The 26,892-nt window shown below is 47.1% G+C and overlaps 1 protein-coding gene across 2 annotated transcripts in view; it reads right to left on the bottom strand.

Moving 5' to 3' along the window:
- Positions 1–2,230: 2,230 nt before the first annotated feature.
- Ube4b (ubiquitination factor E4B) overlaps positions 2,231–26,892 on the bottom strand; it is a 114,201-nt gene continuing 89,539 nt past the window's right edge. For both annotated transcript variants that reach the window (XM_038332464.1, XM_038332463.1), the window contains 8 exons: positions 26,427–26,662; positions 20,787–20,913; positions 19,045–19,189; positions 12,289–12,423; positions 9,304–9,495; positions 5,085–5,259; positions 4,013–4,159; positions 2,231–3,560 (listed from right to left, as the gene is read on the bottom strand). In XM_038332464.1, coding sequence (XP_038188392.1) covers positions 3,499–3,560; positions 4,013–4,159; positions 5,085–5,259; positions 9,304–9,495; positions 12,289–12,423; positions 19,045–19,189; positions 20,787–20,913; positions 26,427–26,662 — 1,219 coding nt within the window. In that variant the 3' untranslated portion in view covers positions 2,231–3,498. The remainder of the gene's footprint in view (positions 3,561–4,012; positions 4,160–5,084; positions 5,260–9,303; positions 9,496–12,288; positions 12,424–19,044; positions 19,190–20,786; positions 20,914–26,426; positions 26,663–26,892) is intronic.

The raw sequence follows: 26,892 nt of genomic DNA, 5'->3' as shown, positions 1-26,892 counted from the left end.
CTGATCTGTACACTGCACATATTCAAAAATGCAAATCATGAGCCGTTAGTCCCAGATGAGTCCCCATAGCCCAACACGGGCTGATATGACACCGTGCTCATGTTTCTTCCAGAAAAATGTCTTTAAGGGCTGGAGAGGACTCAGCACGTGCTCCTCTTACTGAGAACCCTGGTGTGGTCCCTAATACCCAGACAGCTCCAGGGGATCCTACGCCCTCTTCTGGCTTCCATGGGCACCGCACACACGTGGCACAGGCAGTTCACATATACATAAAAACCTTTTACAGCAGGGAATTCACTGTTTGGTGTGCCGAGGTCTAAGCAAACGAGACAGGCCAGGATGTCTCTCAGCTGGGTGTCAAGTGCTCACCTAGCACGTATGTGTCCTGACTGGGACCTGAGCATCACCAGGAAGACAGAAGAGGTGTTCTCCCACTCCCTTTCAGAACCCACACAGCGGTGACTCACAAGATGAGCACAATGTACCTGTCCTCTTTTTGCTCAAAGGCTTCCCTTCTGCTGACAGGATGCCCGGTCTCCTTGTTGGACCATCTTCCTTTCAATCTAGACAAACTTGAAATATTTTGGATCCTGTAATTAGTACATTGAAGGCAAACAATGAGTTTCCATAAAACAGCTACCCTAAGACTCCAATAAAGAAAAAACAGCGTCCCTAGAGGCAAGGAGATGGGCTGCATCCATGCCCCACCTTTCTCCTAAAGACTGCCCTTGGCATACTGCCAGAAGCAGCACCCCTTAACACTGATAGGGTGAGAACAGCACCTCCTAGGGGTAGACAGGAGATAAGCATCCCTCAATCTTGAAACCAACAAACATTAGGCATGGTTCTAATTAACATAATTAACTTCATAGGCTTGTGGACAATAAGCCTAGTAACAAGCATACAGAATAGAATCATCTGAAAGGTGGGATCATGGGTAATTGACCCAGATCTTCACACATGCTCAGTAGAAGCTCTTACCTCTGAGCAATGTTCTAGCCCAAACTCTGTGTTTGGGATGGGGGATGGGGGATAGTGAGTCCAATGTGCTCAAGAGAAGTAGACATTAAGGAAATAAATGGCATGGGCCCTAGAGTCAGGATACATGCCAGGGGGACAATGGGCAAGGTACCTAATCTGTCTGCAGCTGGTATCCTCACCTATTGAAAACAGCCAAACAAACCAGAGAAAAACAGGCGGTTTTATCTACCCGGGAATGGCACTATAAATACAAAGGCTTTTTGCACAGTGCCTGGCATGCAGGAAGTACCATCTAAGTGCTGCCCGTGGCTGGGGTTATTACTGCCTGTGCTAACTGGGGAGCTAATGGAATGGGTGGGACCTGAGTAAGCAGGCTGGCCACAGAGATCTCTGAGGTACCTGGAGAGACAGCGCTGAGGCCCTTCACACCAGCAGAGTAGAATGTGAACCGCGGGCCACGTCAAGGAAGACCAGTGAGGATGAGCCGGCTTTATTTTCAAGTAAACATTTAATACATTTATTTATTGTATGGGGGTGTGCTAAACCATGTGTGGGGGACAGAGGGCAACTGTGGGAGTCAGTCTCCTTCGAGCACATGGATCCCAGGGATCAAACTCAGGTCACCAGGGTCGGCAGCAAGCACCTGTATTCCGTGAACCTTCTCAATGGCTCATAATGCTTTACTTTAAATCTAGCAATTCCTAAGTGGCTCCAGAAAGAGCACTTCTCTGCATGCACACCCACTTGGCTCTTCTTTGCCCTCGTCCCTTTATTCTTATGTGTGTAAATGCTTTGATTGTGTGTGTGTGTGTGTGCATCATGTGTGTGCCCAGTGCCCATGGGTCCCGGAAACGGGAGTTCCAGGCAGCTGTAAGCTGTAGATGCTGGGAACTAGACCAGGCTCCCACTGTGAGAGCCACAAGTGCTCGTGTAACTGCAGAAAACTCACTCTGTAGACCAGGCTGACCTTAAACACACAGACATCCGCCTGTCTCTGCCTCTTGAGTGCTGGCATTAAAGGCGTGCACTACCACTGCCCAGTTATTTACTTATCTATTTATTTTGAAGATAGCATTTCATGATGTAGCCTAGGACAGCCTGGAACTCTGTATGTAGATCAGGCTGGTCTCAAATTCAGAGATCCTCCCGCCTCTTCCTTGGAAGCCCTGGGACTAGAGGTGTGCGCCACTCTATGCCCATCTGGTCCCCCGCCCACTTCTCTTCCACAAAAAGACTACGCACAGAGGACTCCTTCCGAATGGGCATCACTGTTTATTGGAGTTTGTGTTGGGAACTTAACAGAGCACATTGTCTGTGGAGAAGAGGAGAAGGGGAAGAAAAGAAAATATGCTTCTGAAAGATTTCATTTTCTTAGAACACTTTATGGTTTTAAATCCTTTTTTCACCCCACAGAAAGTTCAAGAATTCAAGTATGTTGCGTAGGGAGCGGTAATACAAAGGGCTTCTGCTCGCGTGCGCCAGCGTGGTGGTGTTTGTCCGGGCATGGAAACAAGCAGACAGATTTCCACATTTCTTCTACCCTCTTTTTTGTTTTTTTTGTTTTTTTGTTTTTTGTTTTTGCTTTGGTAAGGCCAAACACCAAAAGGACACAGCATACAAATAAACCCAGGGTTGGGGAATCTACTGATTCCCAGAGGATAATGGCAATAGGTTTGGAATTGTCACATTGGATTAAAAAAACAAAAACCAAAACACAACCCTCACCTCCCCAAACCCCACAAGTCACACGAGTCCTGATCCACTTCAGCCATCCCGAAGCTGCACCTGTTCCAGAATCTTAATCGAGGGCTTGGTAGAAGGGCCAGGGCAACAGGGTTCTCTTCATTTTGTTTATAATAAAAAAAATGTAAAAGGGCTATTTCAAAAAGGGAAAAAAAAACTGAAATTCAAATTCTGAAAATATCTTGCCTTTTTTATTAATCATGTCATCTAACACCAATTAAAAAAACAAGTATGTGAATATGATATAAAAATACGATCCCAAGATGAACACTTTGTCGCAGGCACAGGTATCTCACAGAATACGTGTTTGGAGGCCGGGAAAGGAGTCTGGTTTTGTTTCTCTTTAAAAAACCCACAGCGCAAGGAGGGTGAGGAAGGGGGAGATTCTTTAGCAGCAAAATGTCCGAGTTCTCTAGTCACATCGAAAAAACAAAACTAAACGAAAGCTCAGGGGGATGCTGCCCAGACCTGCTCGCCATCACGAAAGACTTCCGTAGCCACAGCCCCAGGTCGTGACAGGCGAAGGACGGCTTTACTACGCAGGCAATCGTAAAACTCGTCCCTCAAGCTTTTGACGGTTTGTTACTTAAATATATGTACAGGAATCGGGCTCCTCTTCTCATCATGTCTCTCAGATCTCTACTGTTTGGTCACTCGGGGTGGGCTCTCAGGATCTGGCCACATCTGGCTGCAGGGTTGAGCAGCAGCTTTGAGGTGGATGCTGCTTCGGCCTGGCTGGCTGGTGTGGCTGTTTCCAGCAGAGAAGGGGACGGCTTAGTGGTCACTGCTCTGCTTCTCTCTCATCCAGGCTTGAATCTGCTCCTTCAGCTCTGGCACTGAGGGAGAAAAGACGGGGATTAATGACCTAGACTGACAGGCTCTGCAGCTTGTAGTTCTAAGTGGAAAGAGGCCATTCATTCCCTCTGCATGCTGAAGACTCAGGCAGAAGCAGTCACAGAGAGGAGGGCATTTACAGAAAAAGCAGGCCGAGTGCTTTCTGGCTTTTCCATAAAAAGAGCCTAACCTGGGCACTTTCTGGATGCAGTGTCTCTGTTTTTGACGGTAGTGCTGGGGACTGAATTTGGGGATGTACCCACGCTAGGCAAGGGTTCTGTGGGTAGAGATTTAGCCAACTTGCCTTTTTTATTTATTTGAGGCGGTGTCTCAACTAAGTAGTGGTCTAGGCCGGTCTTGAACAGGCTACCCTTCTGCCTCGTCCTCCCATTAGCTGGGATTACAGGTCCCAGGGCACGAGTATCAGCGCTGCAAGGCAGGCTGAGTCTCCTACCTGGTTCCAGCATGTTCTCAGTCAGCATCTGGCGGTTGAAGGGGTCAGTGGGGGAGTTCAGAAGATGCCGCAGGATGATGGAGCGGTCCATTATGGTGCCAGAGGGCAGTCTCACAGGGTCGGTCATCAGGGTGTCCATCAGAGGGTCTGCAGAGACAAAGCGTAGCACACTAACCCAATGGTGGAAGCTACGACTGAAGAAGCACACTGTCCTACCAGTGAGAGACACAGCCAGAGGGAGAGCCGCAGACAGACCCTTGGGTCCCTGAATCTAGGAGAAAATAGCAAGGATGTACAGCCGGAAAGCAGGCCCCTGGGACAGGACCTTTTGCCTGAAAACCCAGACTCCTCCCTTTAGGAAGGTAGAGCTGTCTTTAAAGTCCTCATGGGTATCTGGTGAAATCATACTAAGGATGTTCATCCTTTAGTCTACACTGTAAGTCAAAATTTGTATAAATAATTTTAGACAACTCTCAAAAAACACCTATAGCATGCCACCAAACAATCAAAAACCACAGACAGTGCCCCTGTAGCGGCTTTGATGAGAATGGTTCCCAGAGGCTCATGTATCTGAAGGTTTCATTCCCAGTTAGTAGAACTGGAAAGGATTAAGAGGGCGTGACCATGATAGAGGATGTGTGTCACTGGGCGTGGGATCATGTGCATCATGATGTCAGCTCTCAGCCCCATGCCTGCCCACCTGCCTGCCACCACGCTTCCTGCCATACTGGTCATAGACTAACCCTCTGAAACTGCAAGTAAAGCCCCCGATGAAATGCTTTCTTTTATAAGAGTTGCCTTGGGGCCAGGCAGTGGTGGTGCACACCTTTAATCCCAGCACTCAGGAGGCAGAGGTAGGCGGATGCCTATGAGATTGAGGCCAGCCTGATCTACAGAATGAGTTTCATGACAGCCAAGGCTACACAGAAAAACCCGTCTCAAAAAACCGAAAGGAAAAAGAGTTGCCTTGGTCACAATGTCCTTTCACAGCAGAACAGTGACAAAGACAGCCCTCTTGATGCCACACACTTGCAGTCACACCACAGACGTGGACAGGAGCAGAATAACTTGCCTCTGAACTCATCTGGCGCGTCGCTGTAGTCAATTTCTGCCCGTGCATTCTTGGCCACTATTTCCTCCACCTTCTCAGCAAGAAGCCTAAACTTCTCTATTGCAATGGTGGATTTGATTCCTGCCTTCCGCATCTTTGAAATGACTTCTTCAAACAGCTCCTTGCTGTAGGATCGCTGCAGATGAGGAAAGGCCACGAGATGAGAATATACTTGAGAGGTAGACAACCTTTAGAAAATGTCTAAGTGTGCCGGGCGGTGGTGGCGCACGCCTTTAATCCCTGCACTCGGGAGACAGAGGCAGCCGGATCTCTGTGAGTTGGAGGTCAGCCTGGTCTACAAGAGCTAGCTCCAGGACAGGCTCCAAAGCTACTGAGAAACCCTATCTTGAAAAAAAAAAAATTCAAGTGCAATGCATTTGATCTTTTGCTCCTAAAAATTACAACTATCAATTCTATATTCCAGTTTTCCAACAGATTGTGCCATGTGCTCAGACAATAATGAATATAGTCACGAATGCAGACAGAGAATGACATGTGCCCACTGTCCACAGTCATCTATGGAAAAGGCTACAGGACCCAGAAAAATGTGAATTTTTATACTCTGGGAGCTAGTAAGCATTGATTTTAAAATTAAGCTACTAAGAAGAGAGAGAAACCTAGTTTATTTCAATCTTTGTGGGGTGTTGTACCCTAGAAGCCCATGAAACAAGATAAATTCCAGTTTTCTCACATAAAGGTGAGCACAGATAAAAATCAAATACACACCACTGCCTGATCATGGTGACACTTAAAGCTTGCTTTGCTCTATGCACTGTCGATCTCTAGGCTCGCTTATGCCTGGCACAGTGGCCATCACACGTGTATTCCTTCCTACCATTCAAGGGCTGGAACGGGAGGATGGAAGGAAGTCTAAGGCCAGCTGAGGCTAAACGGTGAGGCCCTATCTCAAAAGATCACAGTAACAAACAACAAAAACAACAAAACCCCAGAAAAACCAATCACCAAGCACGCGAGAACACACCCGTCCCTGAACCCAACGCTATTTAATGTCAGATATTCTACAGCACTGGACCACTCCAATCCTGTGGGATAATTCTTTTGTACACTGAATATGTACTGCTCTCATTGGTTGGTAATAAAGCTGATTTGGCCTATAGCCAGGCAGAGTAAGACTAGGCGGGACAGCCAAACTGAAGATACAGAGAGGTGATGTGGGCGGTCCTTCTGGGTATGTGCTGCTTCTGCTGGCTGATGAATAAAGTTTCAGCTAGTGGACAGGCAAAGTCAAGCGAGGCGGGAAGTCCAAAGATACAGAGAGAGAAAAGGTGGGGAGTCAGGGAGATGCCATGGAGCAGGTCTAAATATTACCAGCAAATCACAAGCCTCATGGCAAAATATAAGCTATTAGAAATGGGTTAATTTATAGTTAGAGTTAGTCAGTAAGAGGCTTCCGCCATTGACCAAATAATTATAATAGGTATTAAGCCTCAGAGTGGCTAACAGGTGGACAGGACAGAAAACCCTCCATTTACAGAGAGGAATAAGGGCAGAGTGAGAGACATGAGCTAGCCGCTGGGGAAGAAAGATGCTAGAGGACAGGTAAAGCCACGAGCCATGTTGCACAACACATGGCTGATTTAGGGTTTTTGCTCATATGGAAAAAAAGGGTTAGATACATACACTAAGGACACATTGAGACAAAAAGCCTTCTGAACAGGTCGCAGTGTGTTAAAAAAAAATCTGTAGGTTTGTGAGAGAGAAGGAAAAGGGTAGAAACAGTCACAGGTTAAAAACGACTTAAAATAATAGTAAAGAGCCAGGCGGTAGTGGTGCACGCCTTTAATCCCAGCACTCTGGAAGCAGAGGCAGGCGGATCTCAGTGAGTAAAAGGCCAGCCTGGTCTACAGAGCGAGTTCCATGATTGTTACACAGAGAAACCCAGTCTCAAAACAACATAAAAAACAACAAAACAAAAATTAAAGTCCCTTCTAGGGACTAGAGTAATGAATAAATACAAGAAGTGACATGAAGATGGAGAATTCAGAGTCTGGATTACATTTATTATTGTGTTGTCTTTAGTTTTTTTATAATATTTATTTATTATGTATACAATATTCTGTCTGTGTGTATGCCTGCAGGCCAGAAGAGGGCACCAGACCCCATTACAGATGGTTGTGAGCCACCATGTGGTTGCTGGGAATCGAACTCAGGACCTTTGGAAGAGCAGACAATGCTCTTAACCTCTGAGCCATCTCTCCAGCCCCAGTCTTTAGTTTTTTTGATTGTTAATAAGCAAATAACTACTTAGAGAAATTTAATGATAAAAGCTGCTAAATTAAACCAACCTATATACTTTAAAATATCCTGACTTCAAAATTTAAGTCAAAAGATATGTTACTTAGTTAAAAAGGTTCTGCTTTTATTTCCATAGGAAATGAGGGGCTCTGGCACTGTGGGATGATGCTCTTGCACACTGTAAAGATTTGTCACTCATACTGGTTTAATAAAATGCTGATTGGCCAGTAGCCAGGCATGAAATATAGGTGGGGTGACCCGACTAGAATTCTGGGAAGAGAAAAGGGAGAAGAGTCAGCCACCAGCCAGATGTCCTGTGAATTTCTGAGCAGGATCCACACTGACACCCACATACAGACGCATCTCATAGCTGCGTTCTGCTGTAGCACTGGACCCCTCCCCCCATCTACCTACCCCTGCCTCCTCAGAGCTACATTTCAAAAACTTCCATTTCTAAATAACTAAATATGCTTGCTTGCTCTGCATATCCACCCCTACCCTCACTCACCACACCCACAATCCCAGCAATGGAGAAGCAGCCAGCTACACAGAGAGACCATGTCTCCAAAAAATAAGAGAAACATCAAAAAGCATTGAGGCAGTGTGTGGTAGCACACACCTGTGACTGCAATACTCAGGAGGGTGACACTAGAGGATCTTGGGTTCGAGGCCAGCCTGTTTTTAAAAACTTAACAAGATGGAAGCATATAGAGTTCTTCTGTTTTCACATTACTCCTTTGGGTTAGACACAGGGAGACTTTTAGACTGTGTAAGGATGGATAACACTACATGAATCAGACTGAAATATGTTATGTGTGTGAAGAAAGAGACTTAAGAACCAACACCACAGCTTCTCAGTCTTTAGGTAGAAGGGAGATGAATCTGGGCACAGGGCTAGACCACTGCCAACAGATCTGCCCTCTACACCACACTATGGTATAGGCTAGACCACTGCCACAGATCCGCCACCTATACCACACTATGGTACAGGCTAGACCGCTGTCATAGATCTGCCCTCTACACCACACTATGGTACAGGCTAGACCACTGCCACAGATCCGCCACTTACAGCATACTATGGTACAGGCTAGACCACTGTCATAGATCTGCCCTCTACACCACACTATGTGCTCATCTGTGCCCCACTTTTCTTATTTTAAAATGAAGAATTTAGTAGAAACTGAGTCAGAATTCTATGATTACTAAATGAATGCAAGCATGAGAGGTGGTCAGAGTGGTGGAGGAGCCACTACTATGCTGAAGTTGTCCCAAATGTCAGGGACATCTGTGTGCACACATCAAAGTACCTGAGGGGCAGAGTTTGGGATAAGGAGTTCAAGGCCAGCCTCGTCAAGAGGAGACCTTATCTCAAAACACCTGGGAAAAAGTAGAAGCAGGACCAGAGACAAACGAAGGAAGGAGCCCTTGGTTTTCCTTTGTAGGAGCTCTGTGGCTGGACTGAGGACTGAGCCCCAGACTTTGCACATCCGGGTGCTCTATCACTGAACTACATTCCCAACTCAGGGTTATTTTCAGAATGATCTCAGTAAGTCCAGGTTAGCCCTGAACTTGTGGTTGTCCTGCTTCTAGCCTCCTGGGTATTCAGGGGAGCCCCTTTTGTTTCAACTGTGACATCACAGGGGAAGGTGTGGAGAACACTATGACTTGTCCTGGTGGCTGACCTGACCCCCAGTCCTTTCATGAAGGACCGGGAGTGATGTGCCAAAGCAGGAGGCTTTGGCAGCTCTCAGGTAGAGTACCTGGGAAGACCTGCATTTCCTGAGAAACATCGAAAGTCCCAATTTTTCCTGCATTTGAAGTGGGGAAAACTCAAGGAGAGAGAGAGAAGGAAGTGCACAGGGTCTGTCAGAAGATTCAAAAGTGCACAGCCCAGTGATGGGTATCAGGCCCGCTCAGCACTCACCTGGTCATCAGCAATGGCTTTAGCAAAGCGAGCACAGTCCAGCTGCAAGTAAATATCCGTCAGTTGGTCCAACAGCTTCTTTGGCTCAAAACCGTACTTCTCTGGGTTTTCAACTTTCAGGTCCCGGCACTTGGGGCCACACAGCTGCTGGAGGTTAAAGTTCAGCATGGCTGCTAATCGGGGTCCAAGTTCCTAGGAAATGAGAGGATAACAAGACAGGTCAAGCTGCTGAAAATATCGGGGACCAGAAACTCCCACTCTAGCGGAGCCACAGGAACTGGCTAGTTTAAGCTCCAGGGAACCCTGAAATGCGCTGTGCGAATGCTAAGGAAAGCTGATGCTGTCATCAGACATCTTTTTCAGCCCCATTTCTGATCTGAAAACCCTCATAATGGGATGGTACAGATGGCATTTGGACGAATGTCCACGAGAGTCTTCTGTAAAGATACATACTTAAAAAATAATTTAGTAAACTATGTGTATCAGTGTGAAGGTGTCAGATCCCCTGGAACTGGAGTCACAGATGGTTGTGAGCTGCCATGTGGGTGCTTAGAATTGATCCTCGGGAAAAGCAGCCAGTGCTCTTTTTTTTTTTTTTTTTTAAAGATTTATTTATTATGTATACAACATTCTGCCTCCATGCCAGAAGAGGGCGCCAGATCTCATTACAGATGGTTGTGAGCCACCATGCAGTTGCTGGGAATTGAACTCAGGACCTTTGGAAGAGCAGGTGGTGTTCTTAACCTCTGAGCCATCTCTCCACCCCTGAGATACACATGTTTAATTATAAGCATCACCCCAAATTCACCCAGAGATGTAGAAGTAAGATCACTCAGAATCCTATCACTCTATAGCCAGGAGGCATCGCCTCACGGACTTTCCATAAGTTTCCAAAGTTCCTGAGAGCCAAGCCCAGAACATCTTATTTATTACTGAAGGAGGAGGAGGTGATGTTTATCAGAAGTTTTAAATCTAGTCAATGTGATGAATTAAAACAAAAAATACAGACAAAACAGCATCTGAAACCTATGGATGACAGTGGCTGCTACAGCTGGGCAGACGCAGCTTCTGAGCTCAGAGAAAAGTGGCCTTGGATCAGAGAATAAATACTGACCAAGAAAGACCCTTTAAATAATGGGGTTTTCGTGAAATGACTGAATTTACACAAATTTGACAGACACAGCACTACAGGGCCGCCTGCTCTACAAAGCACAGCTAATAGTCCAGTGTGGAGCAGCCGGGAACGGGAAGTGGGCAGAGCTGCTGGGTTTCTTGGCTATAGGAAGTGCTTAAGCCAGCCAGTAAAGGAGGTAGGAATGAAGGCTGAAGAGATGGCTCAGCTGTTAAGCACACTGGCTTCTCTTCCAGAGGACATGTTTGGTTCCCAGCGGTCACAACAGGGAGCCCATAACTGCTGGGTGACTCCAGCTCCAGGGGCTCTGATACCCAATTCTGACTCCAGAGGCACTGGCAAACATGTGGCAACATTGACCCCAGCACCCACTTGTAAATAAAAATAAATCTTAAGAAAGGAAGGAAGGAAGGAAGGAAGGAAGGAAGGAATAGAGCTAACGCTATTCTACCTGTGGCCAATTCCAGTCAGATTCTTCTTTTGTTAAAGTTTTATTTGAATATGGTCATTATTTTGTAAATAAAACTTTATTGGAAAACAGCCCAGCTTGTTTATGTCCAGGCCATTGGCATGAAAACAGCTGACAAGTTGCCCGAGACATGCAGTCTACGTATCTTCAAAGAGCTGCGTAGGGGAATGTTAGTAAATCCCTGCCGCACATCCTTGAGAGAAGCAGGCAGTGGACGGTGGGCTGTTTTCTCCCTGCTGCTGAGCTGAGATCTGCTTATCAAGAGACAGGAAAGGACCCAGTCTCAGGCTGCAGACAGGTCACTGGGTGACAGGGCCTTTGCTGGAGGCAACATGAATCATGTGATGAGCAAGGAGGAAATATAGAGAACTGGAGGACACACTCAGAGCACACATGACAACTGGAGGACACACGGCAGAGCACACGAGAACTGGGGGACACACGGCAGAGCTCACGACAACTGGAGGACACACGGCAGAGCACACATGACAACTGGAGGGGACACAGCAGAGCACACGAGAACTGGGGGACACATGGCAGAGCTCACGACAACTGGAGGACACACGGCAGAGCACACGAGAACTGGGGGACACACATGGCAGAGCACACGAGAACTGGGGGACACACGGCAGAGCTCACATGACAACTGGAGGACACACGGCAGAGCACACATGACAACTGGAGGGGACACACAGCTATCTGCTGACAGGCCTCAGCTCCCTTTGATGGCTTCTCCCTTTGGGCCACCACACCACAAAGCATTACAGCTTCTTACCGGGGTGGTCAAAACAAGCAGGTCTCTCAGAGTATACTGCTCAGATTCAACCTCAGAAACAGGAGCCGGTCTTAGCAATCAGGTCCAATACTGAGATGCCTCTAACTGACCACAAGCTTCAATCAGTTTTCCCTGGCCTCGATGCTACAAAGTTACTCAGTTCCCACTGGCCTTCAGTGGCCTCGATGCTACAAAGTTACTTAGTTCTCAATAGGCTTCAGCAGCCTTGATGTTACAAAGCTACTTAAAAAGCAGTGAAGACATCTATCGATCATTTTACTTAATGTCCTCCAAATCTGAATGTTATACTTTTCTGATAGAAAAAAAAAACCAGAAATCAATAACAATAAAATTGTGTCACAAACCCATAATCCAGACGTATTGTGTAAATAGAAAAAAACAAGCCACCTAGAAACGAGCATTTGAGTACATGTTAAGGGGTTTCATTTTAGACGGGTAGAATACCATGTAATGTGTTATCAACTGATAGAACAAAATTCGAAAGAATTTCACCACTGATTGCTGTGGTTAAAATTAACAATTGTGCTGAGTTCTAAGTGCTGCATGTGTCACCTCAAAGATAACACAAGCACCCCAGTTTCTACTTACTGGTCTGAGGAACGGCTTCTGGACTTGCTTGGTGAGGAGATGGAACATGTCCACGGTTTCAGTCGCCAGTGCAAGATAAGAACGTGAAACGCGCTCATCCTGAGAAAGCTGAGACTGCCGGGCCTGCTGCTGATCCTAGGAAACACAAATGGTTGCCAAAGAAATTTCAGTGCCAGCCACCTGCTCATAAAAATGTCAGGTGCAAAGGAAAAACATGGCTGGCTTACAACCTAGAGTGTGATAAAGCCACAGTACTCTGGGAAGGAGGAAAAGCCACACCACCAGCACACTGTCCAGACAGCCTTCCAGACATATAGTATGGTAGGTGGCCTTGGATTACAACCCAGAACCTGGCACATGCTAAGCACAGGCTCTACCACTGACCTACACCCCCAGCTCCGGCCTGTTACTGACTGTGGGATTCCCCTCTGTATGCTGTGAATACCACTGGTAAATAAAGAAACTGCCTTGCCCTGTTGATAGGGCAGAAGTTAGGTAGACGGGGTGGGGGTGGGGAACTAAACTGCATGCTGGGAGAAAGGAGTGGGGTGAAGCCATGTAGCCCCTGCCAGAGAAAGACTCCAGACAGAACTTAACCCGGTAAGCCACAGCCATGTGGCAATGCACAGATTAATGGAGATGGGTTACTTTAGGATATGAGTTAGCCAGAAATATGCTTAAGCTATTGGCCAAACAGTATTGCAAATAATATGGTTTCTGTGTGATTATTTCAGGGCTGAGCAGTCAGGAAACAAACAAGCGACCTCCTTACTATAACTGACCTCATGAGAACAGCCACACTGAGTTCCAGTTCCAGGAAGGATGACTCAGACTATCGGAGTACCTGATGCACACACTGGAGCTACAGAGAGGGTTCACTCCCCTTAAAAACAACTTTCACTTACTCATCAACACTAAAAATATTGAGACTAGGGTTGGAGAGGTGGCTCAGTGGCTAAGAACACTGGCTGCTCTTGCAGAAGACCCTGGTTTAATTGCCAGCACTCACATGGCGGCTCACAACCACCTTTAACTCTAGTTCCAAGGGATTTGAGGCCTCCTGGCCTCCACAGGTACCAAGTATGCATGTGGTGTGATCTTGCACATGCAGGCAAACATACACGTAAGTGCCTGCAGATGGCCACTGTGTGAACGCGAGCCTCGGCACCATCAGGCTACTGTTCTGTACAGCTCCAGCATGCTTACCTACGGCACCATCCTTTGCCTCCATCCTGCCACAGACCAGGAAGTAAGGTAATAAATAGACTTTGACTCATGGGGGAAAATCGGTGGAGCAATGAAAGCTTTGCAGCTAGCTCATCAGCTAAGACTTACTCATTTTCTGAGACAGGGTCCCACACAACACAGGCTGGCCACCAAAAAGATACACAGCTAAGGAAGACCTGCAAGTTCTCATCCTACAGCCTCCACCACTCTAGTACCAAGATCACATGTGCATGCCACTACACCCGGTCTAGCAGATCTGTGTGTGCATGTTCACATGTGTAAGTAATTCAAGTCGAGGCCAGAGAATAACCTTACGTCTTACTCCTGGACTATTCCCAACACATCTTTTCTTTCTTTTTTTCTGTTTGTTTTTGTTTTTAAACAGTTTCTTTCACTGGCTTGGAACTTGCCAAGTAGACAAGGCTAACTTGCCCCAAAGACCTCACTGTATCCACCTCCTAAGCAGTAGAATTACAATTGTGTGCTACCACACAGCTTCCAGGCCTTTTTTTTTTTCCAGGGGAGGGGCAGGGCAAACATCTGGAATGATTGCTATAGGCCAGTGAGCACCCTTGGGACTGGTGTTGCAGTCGGTGCCTGGCAGAGACTCTGCAGTAAGAATGGGAGCTGCCTGGCTCTCCATGGTCTAGAATGAGCCTATTGAGAAAAGGCTGCACCAGGAAAGACACAGGGAGAGCCAGGCCTCAGTGTCTCAGTGTCAGTCTGAGTGCCAGCTCCTTCATTTGTAAACACTCTGTGGGCTCTGACGTAGGCGGGAGCAAGACAGACAAGGAAAATTCGGAGAACACTTATTTTACAACCAGCTAGAAGCCTGCAACGTTACTACAGCTATCACACAAGATCATCTATGGAGACGAGCGCTCTAACAAGACACCTCAAAGATGATACAGCAACAAACCTTTCATGCTCAGGGCCATGTGTGTGGCCTCAAGTAGAACTGTGTTAGCCCTTCTCCTTCATCCCGAAATTTAAGCAGCAGACCTCATAAAACCACCTCACAGTTACATTTATAAAAGGTAACTCTTCTAAGATAAGAGAAATAGCAAACCAGTTCATCCACCCATCCATCTATATATGCGCATTTACTTATTTTTTTAATGTGAGCATATTATGCCTAGATGAATGTCAGTGTACCGTGTACCCGCGGAGGTCAGAAGAGGGTGTTGGATGCCCTGGAAATGGAGTTACAGACAGTTGTAAGGTGGCATGTGGGTTCTGGGAGACAAGCTTGAGTCAACTCTCCAGCTCTTGGTTCGTATTTTTTTATTTAAATTTAAAAAATAAGCTGTGTTTTGCAAATTACAGCACTGTAACATATGCTACAGAAATACACAATCTCCATTTTACAAACATCTAAGGTCAAAGGCTAGGCTCACAACCAAAAGCATAAAAATAAGCTAGCTGGAGCCTGGTGGTGGTGGTGGTGGCAGCAGTGCACGTCTTTAATCCCAGGACGCAGGAGGCAGAGGCAGGCGGATCTCTGTGAGTTTGAGGCCAGCTTGGTCTACAGAGTGATGTCCTGGACATCCAGGGCTACACAGAGAGACCAATCAATCAAACAAAAAAACCGAGCTGGGTGGCAGTAGCACACACCTTTATTCCCAGCACTCAGGAGGCAGAAGCAGGATCTCTAAGTTCAAGAGTAGCCTGGTATACACAGTGAGTTCCAGGACAGCCAGGGCTACACAGAGAATCCCAGCCTCAAAACAAAACAAAAAAAGAAAACTAACACACCCTTCAACCAGACACCCAGAAAGGCTGACAGTGATGGTGAAGGATTAGGGAGGCTTTGGGGAGAGAAGAGTGGTATCGGGGTCACAACAGTCTGGATGCACAGCACTGTAGGAAGAGGGGACAGCAAGTGCAGAGAAGCCAGTGTAGGAGTGGGGTGAGATCAGAGGGGGTATCCCTATGCTATGTGCACCAGAAAGGGTGGAGGCTGGGAGCCCAAGACTGCACTGCAATTACCCAGGCCAAACAGAATGGTGACTAGGAGACAGCAGAAAGGCCACATACACCCTTACTGACCTTCCTGCCTCCATAGCCGGAGTACTGCAATGGCAGGTATACAACCACATCCAGTTTAACCCAAAGCTCCATGCACGTAGGGCAAGCGCTCTACCAGTGAGAGCTTTAGCTCACAGAGATAAAAGAGCCTCCAGATGGGGGAGGGGGCAGAGAAGAAACAAGACAACCCGGCAATCAGAAGAATGAAGCTGCCAACTGTTACAGTTGTTGACTGGAACTCAGAGAGGAGATTTAAAGGACAACATAGACAAGCCAGGACTGAGAGAGTCATGCACAGCCGAATGGCAGAGCAAGCCTGCCCTGCTCTGAGGTCTGTGGGCAGAAGTGCTCTCAGCAGTGGAACTGCACTTGCGGTCTTTAAAATAGCACTGGAAAAGATGAGATCACCTGGCAGGGACTTCAAGCAGAGTCATCAGAGAATGTGCAGGTGTATTTGGCTGTGTGAGGAGTGGGGGGCTGGTGTGTTGGGGAGGGGTTGGGGTATAATGACGGAGACAGGATAACACGGGCAGACACATCACGGCTGTGAAATGAACAGTGTCAGGCACAGTTGCTTATTATAGTTTGCTACGACATCAGATATCAAAGCTTCAATATGCTTCAGCATCCTGCCGGTATCCCACTGAGAAATGCTACCCAGGGGAGGGGTGGGGAACACTTAGAAGAAGCAGAGGACTGAGCCCTAAATCTACCTGCTCAGAGGTTGGGGGATGAGGAAGTGGAAGGCAGGCAGCAACCTCGGATCAAAGCTCAAGGAAAAGTTGTTTGTAAAAAAGCACCTTCGAGATATTTGTGCCTTTAAAAACCCATTAAGAGAAGAATCAGTAGTATTTATTGTCTCAAATAAATGCACTGACTGGGATAAAGAGAATGTGCTTCAGGCCCAGAGACTAACCTCTAAGAGGTCTCCACTAGGCAGCATGGGAGGGTTTATAAGCACTAAAGAGGAAGTCGAGTGAGGTGGGGCCGTGCAGGACACTGACTACATACGGCCAACCATTCAGCAGGGTTTGGACAGAATGGGGAGTATTCTCACACACATTAAGGACAGGACATCTGATGCTTGGGAAGACCAATGAAACACTAGAACACTGCACACCGAAGGCTAGGTCTGTCCTGGGCTACTGCTTACAATGTCCCTGTAAGTCACAGACCCAGCCCACCTTGAATGGAAGAGCTGAGGTTCTTTTGATTTGCCTTATCTGGTTTCTCAGCATGGTTTGAACAGTCTGGAGCCTGACAGGAAGCCTGGGCACACTGGGAAGGCACAGGGCAACAGGGCCGTGTAGATTCTACCCCAAGAGAGATGGGAGCAAACAGATGGAGAATGTCTAGAAATGAGCAGGAACAAAAGGCAGAAGACATGCAAAGAAACAAACGTGAGCCAGAGCAACGGGCAGAAAACACGCACTGGGACAAACGTGATCCAGTGAAAAATCTGCACTAACTCAACAGCGTCAGAGGCAAGGGCTGTGGGGACATGGAAACGGAGCCAGGCAGTCATGGACACCCAGGCAGAACCCTTTGGAAGGAACAAGATGTGAAATTCTCATCAAAGCTGCAGGAATACTTGTAATGAAAAGCTTCCCTAAACTGGGGTATGGTAGTACACACCTTTAATGTTAACTATCAGAGGACAAGGCAAGGGGATTTCTGTGAGCTCCAGGCCAACCAGAAACCAGGGTCACAATGATACTCCACCTTGGGAGCGGGGGCGGGAGGGGGTTTCCCTTAAATGTCCTTCAGTGTCCTACAGTGAAGACACTTTTGACTTCACAACAGGATGTCAGCACTGTCACTGTGAGCTCAGGCCCCCACAGGTCTCTCAAAGGGGCAGACCCTAGGGGAAGCGACTCTGACTCTGAGCCAGCTCATTTATGATATTCTTAGGAGCTGTCAGGGTCTGCTAGGTGTCAGAAGACAGCAGTGGACTGTTACTGGCACAGCATGAATTTATCATAGAACTTGGCAACTAAGCCTTTTTCTAATAGTAACGGAATGGGAAAACCAAGCAAAAGCTCCCAGAGAATCCTAGGAGATTCTCAGCCATCTACAGAAGGCCATGTGAACAAACCCAGCAGAGAGAAACCTGGAGATTTATTCCCTGGCTACCACACAAGTCATAACACATACCTCTAAACAGTTCTTTAACTAAAAGGCAGGGGAAGTGTCCATAATGCATTGGAAAAGGCTTCTCATTTCTCATTTTTTGGATTTAAGATTTTATATTAAAAATATGTTGGTGGGCCAGGCGGTGGTGGCGCACGCCTTTAATCCCAGCACTCGGGAGGCAGAGGCAGGCGGATCTCTGTGAGTTCGAGACCAGCCTGGTCTACAAGAGCTAGTTCCAGGACAGGCTCCAAAGCCGCAGAGAAACCCTGTTTCAAAAAACCAAAAAAAAAAAAAAAAAAAAAAAAAAAAAAAAAAAAAAAAATGTTGGTGGCTGGTGTAGGAGGTCCTTCTGTTTGTGTGTTGCTTTCATTGGTTAATTAATAAAAAAACTGCTTGGCTTGATAGGGCAGAACTTAGGTAGGCAGAGAAGACAGAACTGAATTCTGTGAGGAAAAAAGCAGAGTGAGAGAGAGCTGCCATGGAGCCACCAGGTCAGACATGCTGAATCTTTCCCAGGAAGCCATGACCTTGTGGTGATATACGGATTATTAGAAATGGGTTAAATCAAGATGTGAGAGTTAACCAATAAGAGGCTAGAGCTAATGGGCCAGGCAGTGTTTAAGTGAATACAGTTTTTGTGTGATTATTTCGGGTGTAAGCTAGCCGGGAGGAAAGGACAAACAAAAGGACCCGCTCTCCCTGTAACAGGTGGCTTTAGAATCGAGAACATCCCCACAGGACAAGCCTGTGTCCTACTTCTGAGCTTTACCTTCACCCTCTAAAATTATATACTGACACATACATAAATTTTTGTTTATAGAAATATGTGTGTGTCTTGAACTTATGTGCATTACATGTGTGCAGAAGACATGAACCATCAGAAATGACTTAAAGGCAGCTGTGAACTGCCAGATGAGGATGCTGGAAACTGAACTTGGGTCTTCGGGAAGAGGAGTAAAGTGCTCTTAACTGATGAGCCACCTCTCTAGTTCTCCACACCAGACTGTTTTTGAAAATGAGAATCTGGCTTTGAGGGGAGGCCTGACAGCCAGTCTGAGGATACTAAAGAACATTCTTGCCTGAAACTCAAGCAGAGAATGAACTTTTTCTCCCTAGGAGTTAGGGGCAGAACGAAGGATCAAATTCAGGACTTAAGCAGGCTATGCAAGCCCTCGACCACTGAGCCACACCCTCCACCCCACTCTTAGCTTCTGAAGAAAACTTTTAGGAAGCTGTCTCCTAGCTCAAACCTGAAATGGTACTTCATGGAAGCCTACAGGCAGGAAAGTCCTAGCAACTCAGATCTGGTGTCTCCAGCCAGCCCCATGCACACTCTGCAGCACTGTGCATGCACCAAGGCCACCCTACCCGAGGCAACTGGTCCCACTGCTCTTTGTTCTTCATCTCCTCTTGCACTTCATGGATCCGCTTCAGCGACTCCAGACTCTCGTCCAGCAGAAAGGTCGTGTCATTTATCAGCATATTGATGTAGCGAACGAACTGCTTTCCAGAACTGAAGGGGCAGCGAGACAGTGTGGTTACACATGTGGCCGGTCACTGAGAACGTGAGCCTCTGCCAAGCACCAACGGATCACCTGGGAGACTGCAGGCCCTGAACATACACATCAACTCTCCTTAGACTTTGCTATTGTCTTTTTTGTTGCTGTTTTGTTTTGGTTTAAGAAGGGTCTACACAGCCCAGGCTGATCTCAAATGATTTTCCTGCCTCAGCATGACAGAGGTAAGACAATAGTCATGAGCCACCAAACTCCAGCCCTACTATTCTTCCTAATTCACTGTGATAAGTTCTTTTGAGCAGCATGCTGGACCAGCCCTGTATGACTGGTATGAATCAACTGCTAAATATTCCAGAATGTTTTGTGCTGATTTCCTTGGCAGTTTATATCTGGCAACAATGTATATAGTTATACCACCGAGAAGCAGCAATTGCTGGAATTCCTCCTGCTCACAGCATAGCACCGGCTCACTGCTCAGTGTTTGTAAGTAGAGGACACACTCTCCCAGGCTGGGAAGGGAATGAGTTTGACTCGGTGTGACAAAGCCAGCATAGACTCACCCAACACAGAAGACAAGAAATTATGGAGAGTGATTCCTTATCACAGAGAGGACTGACAGACAAAAAGTGAGTCCTGTCACATTGGTAAAGGAAGAGAGGGACTCACTGCATAGAAGCCAAAGCTTCGGGGCTAGGGAGACCCTGCCGACTATACTGTGAACTGGAACAGCCTGGCCTACCTGCTAAGTTCTGAAATTAACAAATTTGTGGCAAAAAGAGAAAACCCACACAGGACCCACCGAGTGTACTTATGGGTAGAAAGCCCATGCTGGGGAAGAGGGAACTTTGTGAACAAGGACAGGTGGGTGGCCTCAGTCTCAGGAATGTGGGGACACTAGGACATTCATTTCCAAAAAGCACCATCGAGCGCAAGCTGGGGACTGCCTGGAACCTAACAGATCAGAAGAGCAGCTTAACTTAGTTTACCTGGGAGAAGCTACCCTGCAGGTAGGGAAGCTGCTGTAGTGTCAACTAATAGCTCAGTTAACACAAGACAGAGTTGATCAAAGATCTGACACGTGATGGACAAAACTTCCTTTGAAGAATAACACAAGGGTTTGATGTTTGTACTCGCCTTTCTTCCTTCAGAGGAATTACTACTGGCCAGGCTTAAACAAGGCCCTGCAGTTTTAAGCTGGCACATGAATAGTTATTAACATGGCTTGGCACCTACACACACCAAGTGAACATTAAGCGGCAACCTTAACCTAAGTGCTTCTAAATCATGTTTTCTCAACATTTCTGGGTCAATCTGACAGCTTCATTTAACAGCATATAATAAAGAAAACACAAGAACCACTTCACATGTGCATTTCCCAGAACATTCCCTCATGTAAGCCACTCCTAGGGTTGACAGCTTTGAGGAAGCAGGCAATTAGAATAGAGACCACATCGAGCGGTTCCCGTGGCTCCTTGCTGGAGGCTGAAGCCAGGCAAACAGTCACAGAACCTGCTGCAAAAGCTTTCAGTGGCTCCCACCTGAGCTCTCCCACCAGCGAGCAAGCTGCACGCGCCATCAGGGCCCGATACTCACTTGAACTCCTCCATGAAGGTGCCATGATGAGCTATGTTTTGCCAAAGGCTCTTAAAAATAGTGCTAATGTGATAGCGAATCGTGAACTTGTCATAGAACTCACTGGTGGCTCCGGTATGCTCGACATCTATGGAGGAAAGACATTTGTCCTTTATGACCTTCCAGATGCAGTTACCACAGCGACAGGAGAGCTGGCAAATGCTGCCCGTGTCTCCCATGGAAAGCATAGGAGAAACCATGACTCCATTCCCCAACTCTTCTTTTAATTAATTAATTAATTTGGTTTTTTCAAGAAAGGATTAATCTGTGCAGCCCTGGCTGTCCTGGAACTCGCTCTGTAGACCAGGCAGGCCTTGAACTCAAGAGATCCTCCTGTCTCTGCCTCCTGAGTGCTGGGATCAAAGGCATGTACTGCTACTACTTGGCTTCTTTCTTTTAAAAGACTAGGTGCCACTATATAGCCCTGGACATCCTGGAAGTCAGAGAGTCACTTTCCTTTGCCTCCCAGAGTGCTGGGATTAAAGCGTACCTCTCCCCCATAACTTGGGGGAAGTCAGAGAATCTAAAGGTGGAGGAGCAACCAGCTGACCTCTCCACACTTTCCAGATTGTAGAGCCACGAAATCTAAGTCCCTCCTTATTCCTTCCTGTGTGTCTTCTCTATGTATTCCTGACTTTCTGTGGCTTATTCCAGTTAGCTAGTTGGCTTTGTCCCCAATTCAAGGCAGGAAGTCAGGAGCTCCTGGAAGTCAGTCTGGGTAAACGGGACTGTCTCAAATGTAACAACCGCCAACCTCAACAGTTTCACAAACTGCAGCACAACAATCAGCATGCTTTCCACTGGCCTACCGACTCTACTTCAGGAAACCACTCAAAGGTTTGTACAGAGACCAATTTCCAAGCTTGACCATCAAAATACTGCACCTGTTTTTATTTTTTATTTTATTTTATTTTTGTTTTTTTCGAGACAGGGTTTCTCTATGTAGCTTTGGAACCTGTCACGGAACTAGCTCTTGTGGAGCAGGCTGGCCTTGAACTCACAGAGATGCACCTGCCGCTGGGATTAAAGGCGTGCGCCACCACTGCCCAGCCTTGTTTTTATTTTTACAATATTGGGGATTGAACCCAGGGCCTTGAGATGCTAGGCAATTGCTCTACCACTGCACAGAAATACTGTTTTGGGCTAGGGGAAAAAAAAAAGACTAATCCAAATGTTTAAGAGACAACATTACACACACTGGCTGAAAACCAGAGATTACAAAAACAAATGCACAGCTGAGGCAGAATGACAGCTTTTTAAAGTGACCAAGAGACAGCAAGATGGTTCAGTTAGAAATGCTTGCCACCAGGCCTCAAGACCCGATCTCAATCCTCAGGATCCACGTGCTGGAGGAACAGAAATGAACCTGCAATTTTTTTCTCTGACCTTTATTCATGCAACACACACACACACACACACACACACCAAAAAATAAAAAAAAAATAACAGATTTGTAGTAAAATATCACACAGACTCTGAGCACAGATGCTGTGGGTTGAACCCAGGGCCTGGTACATATCACACAATCATTTTAAACACTGACCCCCGCCTTTCTTCCTATTTTCTGTATTTTCCAAAGTCTACATTTTGGGGGGTGAAAGCAGTTATTTAATAATAAAGGAAAAAGCCTAAGACATTCCTCCCATGCTAATATCTGAAAGCATTTGTGTACACTCACTAAGCTGGCTCGTCTCTGGAAGAACCAAGTGCCATTTTATTATGCAAAAGTGTGAATGAAGGTGTCAGCAGTGACTCAAGCAAAGTTTGCAAGGGACTGAAAACCAGTGGCCCACGCACCTCCATTATCACCTAAAGCCGCCATTCTGGGCTGCATCCCAGACGCACCAAGCTAAGCCACTAGTGTTAGCTCACTGCCCACCAGCACCACCTCTCCCAGCATTTCTGTTTTTTTATTTGCTCCTAAAGTTTCCTCAAAATCACCCCCACCTAGGTTCTAGTTTCCAAGTTTTAGTTCTCAACTTGACCTTTGCTAAACTCACAAGCCCTGTCCTCTCAGCAAGGCTTCTTTTTTCTTCAAGACAGAGTCTCACTATGTAGCCCTGGCTGTCCTGGGACTCTCTATACATCAGGATGGCCTTGAACTCACAGAGATCCATCTGCCTCTGCCTTCCGAGTCTGGGATTAAAAGCATGGACCACCAAGCCCAGCTTGTACAAGGCTTCCTGCTACCTTCTTTCCAGATTCACTTTATTGCTTTCTCTTTCTGCCACTCTGCGGCTGAGATCTACTGATGCTCACATCTGTAACACTCTGTGGCTGAGATCTACTGATGCTCACGTCGGTAACACTCTGTGGCTGAGATCTACTGATGCTCACGTCGGTAACACTTTGCGGCTGAGATCTACTGATGTTCATGTCTGTAATACTCTGCAGCTGAGATCTACTGATGCTCACGTCTGTAATACTCTGCGGCTGAGATCTACTGATACTCATGCATCTATCGCTCTGCAGCTGAGATTTATCATGTTTGTGCCACTCTGCAATTGCGATCTACTGAAGCTCACTTCCTCAGACCTTCCCCAGTCAGTTTTCTTGAAGTACCCCATTTTCTTTCTCCCACACCTACTGTCTCCAGCTCCTCCAAATCTCCCACGTTTGCCTCCCAAATGAGGGATCTGAGTCCTCCCACAGTAGTCCCAACACAAGCATTTGCTGAATTAGTGACAGACTCTGATCTGGCTGCTGCTTTGTACAGCCAGTCAGCTCTGGGGAAGAAGAAGCCTGGAAAGACATCTAGCTCCATCCACAGACTTCCTGTCCTCAGAATTCTTTCTAAGGAAGGCTGTTAGGATACACAAAAACCCTCTTATTTTGATGTTTAATTTTCATTTTGAAACAAGATTGAGCATAAGTACTTGCTAAGTGCAGTACGCTGTAACCTGAGAGTGCTGGCTCCAGCAATCTATCTACAACTCTACGGCCCATCTTAGGGCGGCTGTTCAGGAGCAGGATCTAACAGGGAGCTCCTGATGTGGTGTGGCATAGATGTGGGGAGTATCTGGGAAGCATCCTGCAGGCTCACAGCTCTTGTAAGCAGTCAGGCACACTTGTGCTAGAACCCAGCTGCTGGGCACCTGCCACTCACTAGCCAGTGACATTGAGCAAGTTTCTTGACCTTTCTAAGCTCAAGTTTCCTCATTTGTAAAGTGGAGGTATTTATAGTGCCAATCTCTGCGACAGTTATGCGGCTCAAGTGGACAGCAACCACGAGTGGCAACTATTTTTAGGAAAGGCATCGTCTGTCCACGGCCGTGGAAGGGGCTTAGGCCGGAGGGCACACTGCTCCAGGATAAAGAAAAAGAGCAAATAATACCGACCCACATGCTTCTCAAGTGTACTAGTATGCTCGCTCTTGCTGGTTTCTTTCGTTCACACACACACACACACACACACACACACACACACACACACACACACACACAAAATTATCATGAAGCTACAATAACGTGCCCAGACCACCAACTGAATACTAATTATACTTAATAAAATCTATTATAAAATATTAACACATCATCTCCTATGGAATGTGGCTATTACTTGGCATTTTCTACACTTTTTCTTTCTGAGATGGAGTCTCACTATGTATCCCTGACTGGCCTGGAACTCCATTCTAGACCAGGCTGGCCTCCAACCTGCAGTGTGCAACCTGTCCTGAATACACATCTAAATACCACTTGCACCTAAGTATCCTGAGCTAATAATCCTGACCATGGCTATGAGATCAAAAGATTTACACCCCCAAAGGGGCCTTTTATCCATCAGTATGCTGGACTATGTCCAAAGGAAGGATGCTAAAAAAAACATCCAAGACAATGTGTGCTTACTTTAGACTTCTGAGAAGCTGAGCAGGCTGAGGGAAAACCTCATCAGATGAACAAAGTAAGAGTGAGGAAGGGAAAAGCAGGGGACGGGCTCCCAACAGGCTACTGTCCCTGAGCACTGGGCAGGGGGATGGGTTCCCAACAGGCTACTGTCCCTGAGCACTGGGCAGGGGGATGGGTTCCCAACAGGCTACTGTCCCTGAGCACTGGGCAGGGGGACGGGCTCCCAACAGGCTACTGTCCCTGAGCACTGGGCAGGGGGACGGGCTCCCAACAGGCTACTGTCCCTGAGCACTGGGCAGGGGGACAGGCTCCCAACAGGCTACTGTCCCTGAGCACTGGGCAGGGGGACGGGCTCCCAACAGGCTACTGTCCCTGAGCACTGGGCAGGGGGACGGGTTCCCAACAGGCTACTGTCCCTGAGCACTGGGCAGGGGGACGGGCTCCCAACAGGCTACTGTCCCTGAGCACTGGGCAGGGGACGGGCTCCCAACAGGCTACTGTCCCTGAGCACTGGGCAGGGGGACGGGCTCCCAACAGGCTACTGTCCCTGAGCACTGGGCACCCGCAAACAGGCGGACCCTGTCAACAGCAAGGGCATGTGTCATAAGCCACTGTATTTTCCGTAGAACACGGTGGGGGTCTACTAAATGCCAGACACTTACAGAGTGGCCAAATTTACCAGGACACATACGACATCCTGAGAAACTGTCTGAGTAGCACAGTCTTGGGCCTTTACCAGGAGACAGTCTAATCCAACAGTTTAGAGGCTAAACTTTAAAGAGATTCAGAAGGTGGAACCCAGTTTGACCAGAAGAGGAGGTTCTCTGTGAAGCACAGTTTCCAGGCTCTGTCACTTCCAAGTGTAATAAGGCACAGAGCACAGCACCCACAAGAATCAGGGGCTCAGTAAGTGTGAGGAGCTAATACACGAGGGAAGGCAGTCAGGGGTCCAATAGACTTTTTGCTGTTGTTCTGAGTAGCTTTTTTTTTTTTTTTAAATTTTTTTAAGATTTATTTCTTATGTATACAACATTCTGCCTCGATGTATGCCCGCACACCAGAGGAGGGCGCCAGGTCTCAGTACAGAGAGTTGTGAGCCACCATGTGGTTGCTGGGAATTGAACTCAGGACCTCCGGAAGAACAGCCAGTGCTCTTAACCTCTGAGCCATCTCTCCAGCCCAAAATACTATTCTTTTTTTTTTTTTTTTTTTTTGGTTTTTCGAGACAGGGTTTCTCTGTGGCTTTTGGTGCCTGCCCTGGAACTAGCTCTTGTAGACCAGGCTGGCCTCGAACTCACAGAGATCCGCCTGCCTCTGCCTCCCTAGCTTTAAGCTAGCCTCAAACTTGCTATCAAGGATGACCTTGAAAATTTAAAACAAACTTCCTATTTTACCTACACTTTGAAAACTCAATTTCAGGATGGTGTTACATATCAAATGCTGCAAATTCAAAGGCAAATGAACCAGGTAGTTTTACTCAGATAAAAAAACCATCTTGGGCTACAAACGACAAATGGAGTCTGCCAAACCGGCAGAAGCCAGCACACACAGCAGCCAGTGTCATCTCTCAGATACCTGGGAGAAGACAGAAGAGCCGGCTGGGGCCGGTGACTGCATAAGCAGATGTCGGGGCCTAGAAGGCAGGATTATTTACTTTCCTATTTATGGATTATAGATCGCAGGTTTAGGTTTACGTTCACTCAAACAACCTTGTCTGTCATATAACCACATGCCAGAGGCACACTCTGGAACCTACCTGTATAAAATTTCATGAGGGAAGGTACCAGCAATTTGGTAGAGAGAGGATGGTTCTCAATCATCTCAAAAAACTTCTGAGTTCGAGGCTGGACAGAGGGGTTGGTCATAAACATGACCTCCACCAGCTTGGCCACTAGGTATGGGTTGCGGATGTAGTGCTGGTTGCACAGCATGACGACAAGGAACATCACAATGTCCTCAGTGCAGGGCTCATACAGCACCTGGGGCGAGTATCTACAGAGAGACAAGACACTCCATGAGCCCCCGGGAACCATGGGAGAGTTTGCTAGCAGGAAAGGGAAGGAACGCGACAGGGCACAGTGGAGGAGGACAGGTACTGGGTCACTTTGGATGGCTCAAGTGATGTGCTCGCTGGATGCAAAGCCTAATATGTGAGCTGGCTTGTAGCATGCTATGCTCACTGCGCTTTAGAAAGGAAGCTAAAGCATGGCTGAACTTCACAA

The sequence above is a fragment of the Arvicola amphibius genome, chromosome 6 (genome assembly GCF_903992535.2).
Source record: "Arvicola amphibius chromosome 6, mArvAmp1.2, whole genome shotgun sequence".
Lineage (NCBI taxonomy): Eukaryota > Metazoa > Chordata > Mammalia > Rodentia > Cricetidae > Arvicola > Arvicola amphibius.
Note: the sequence above shows the minus strand (reverse complement) of the source record. Positions and strands in the feature narration are given on the sequence as shown.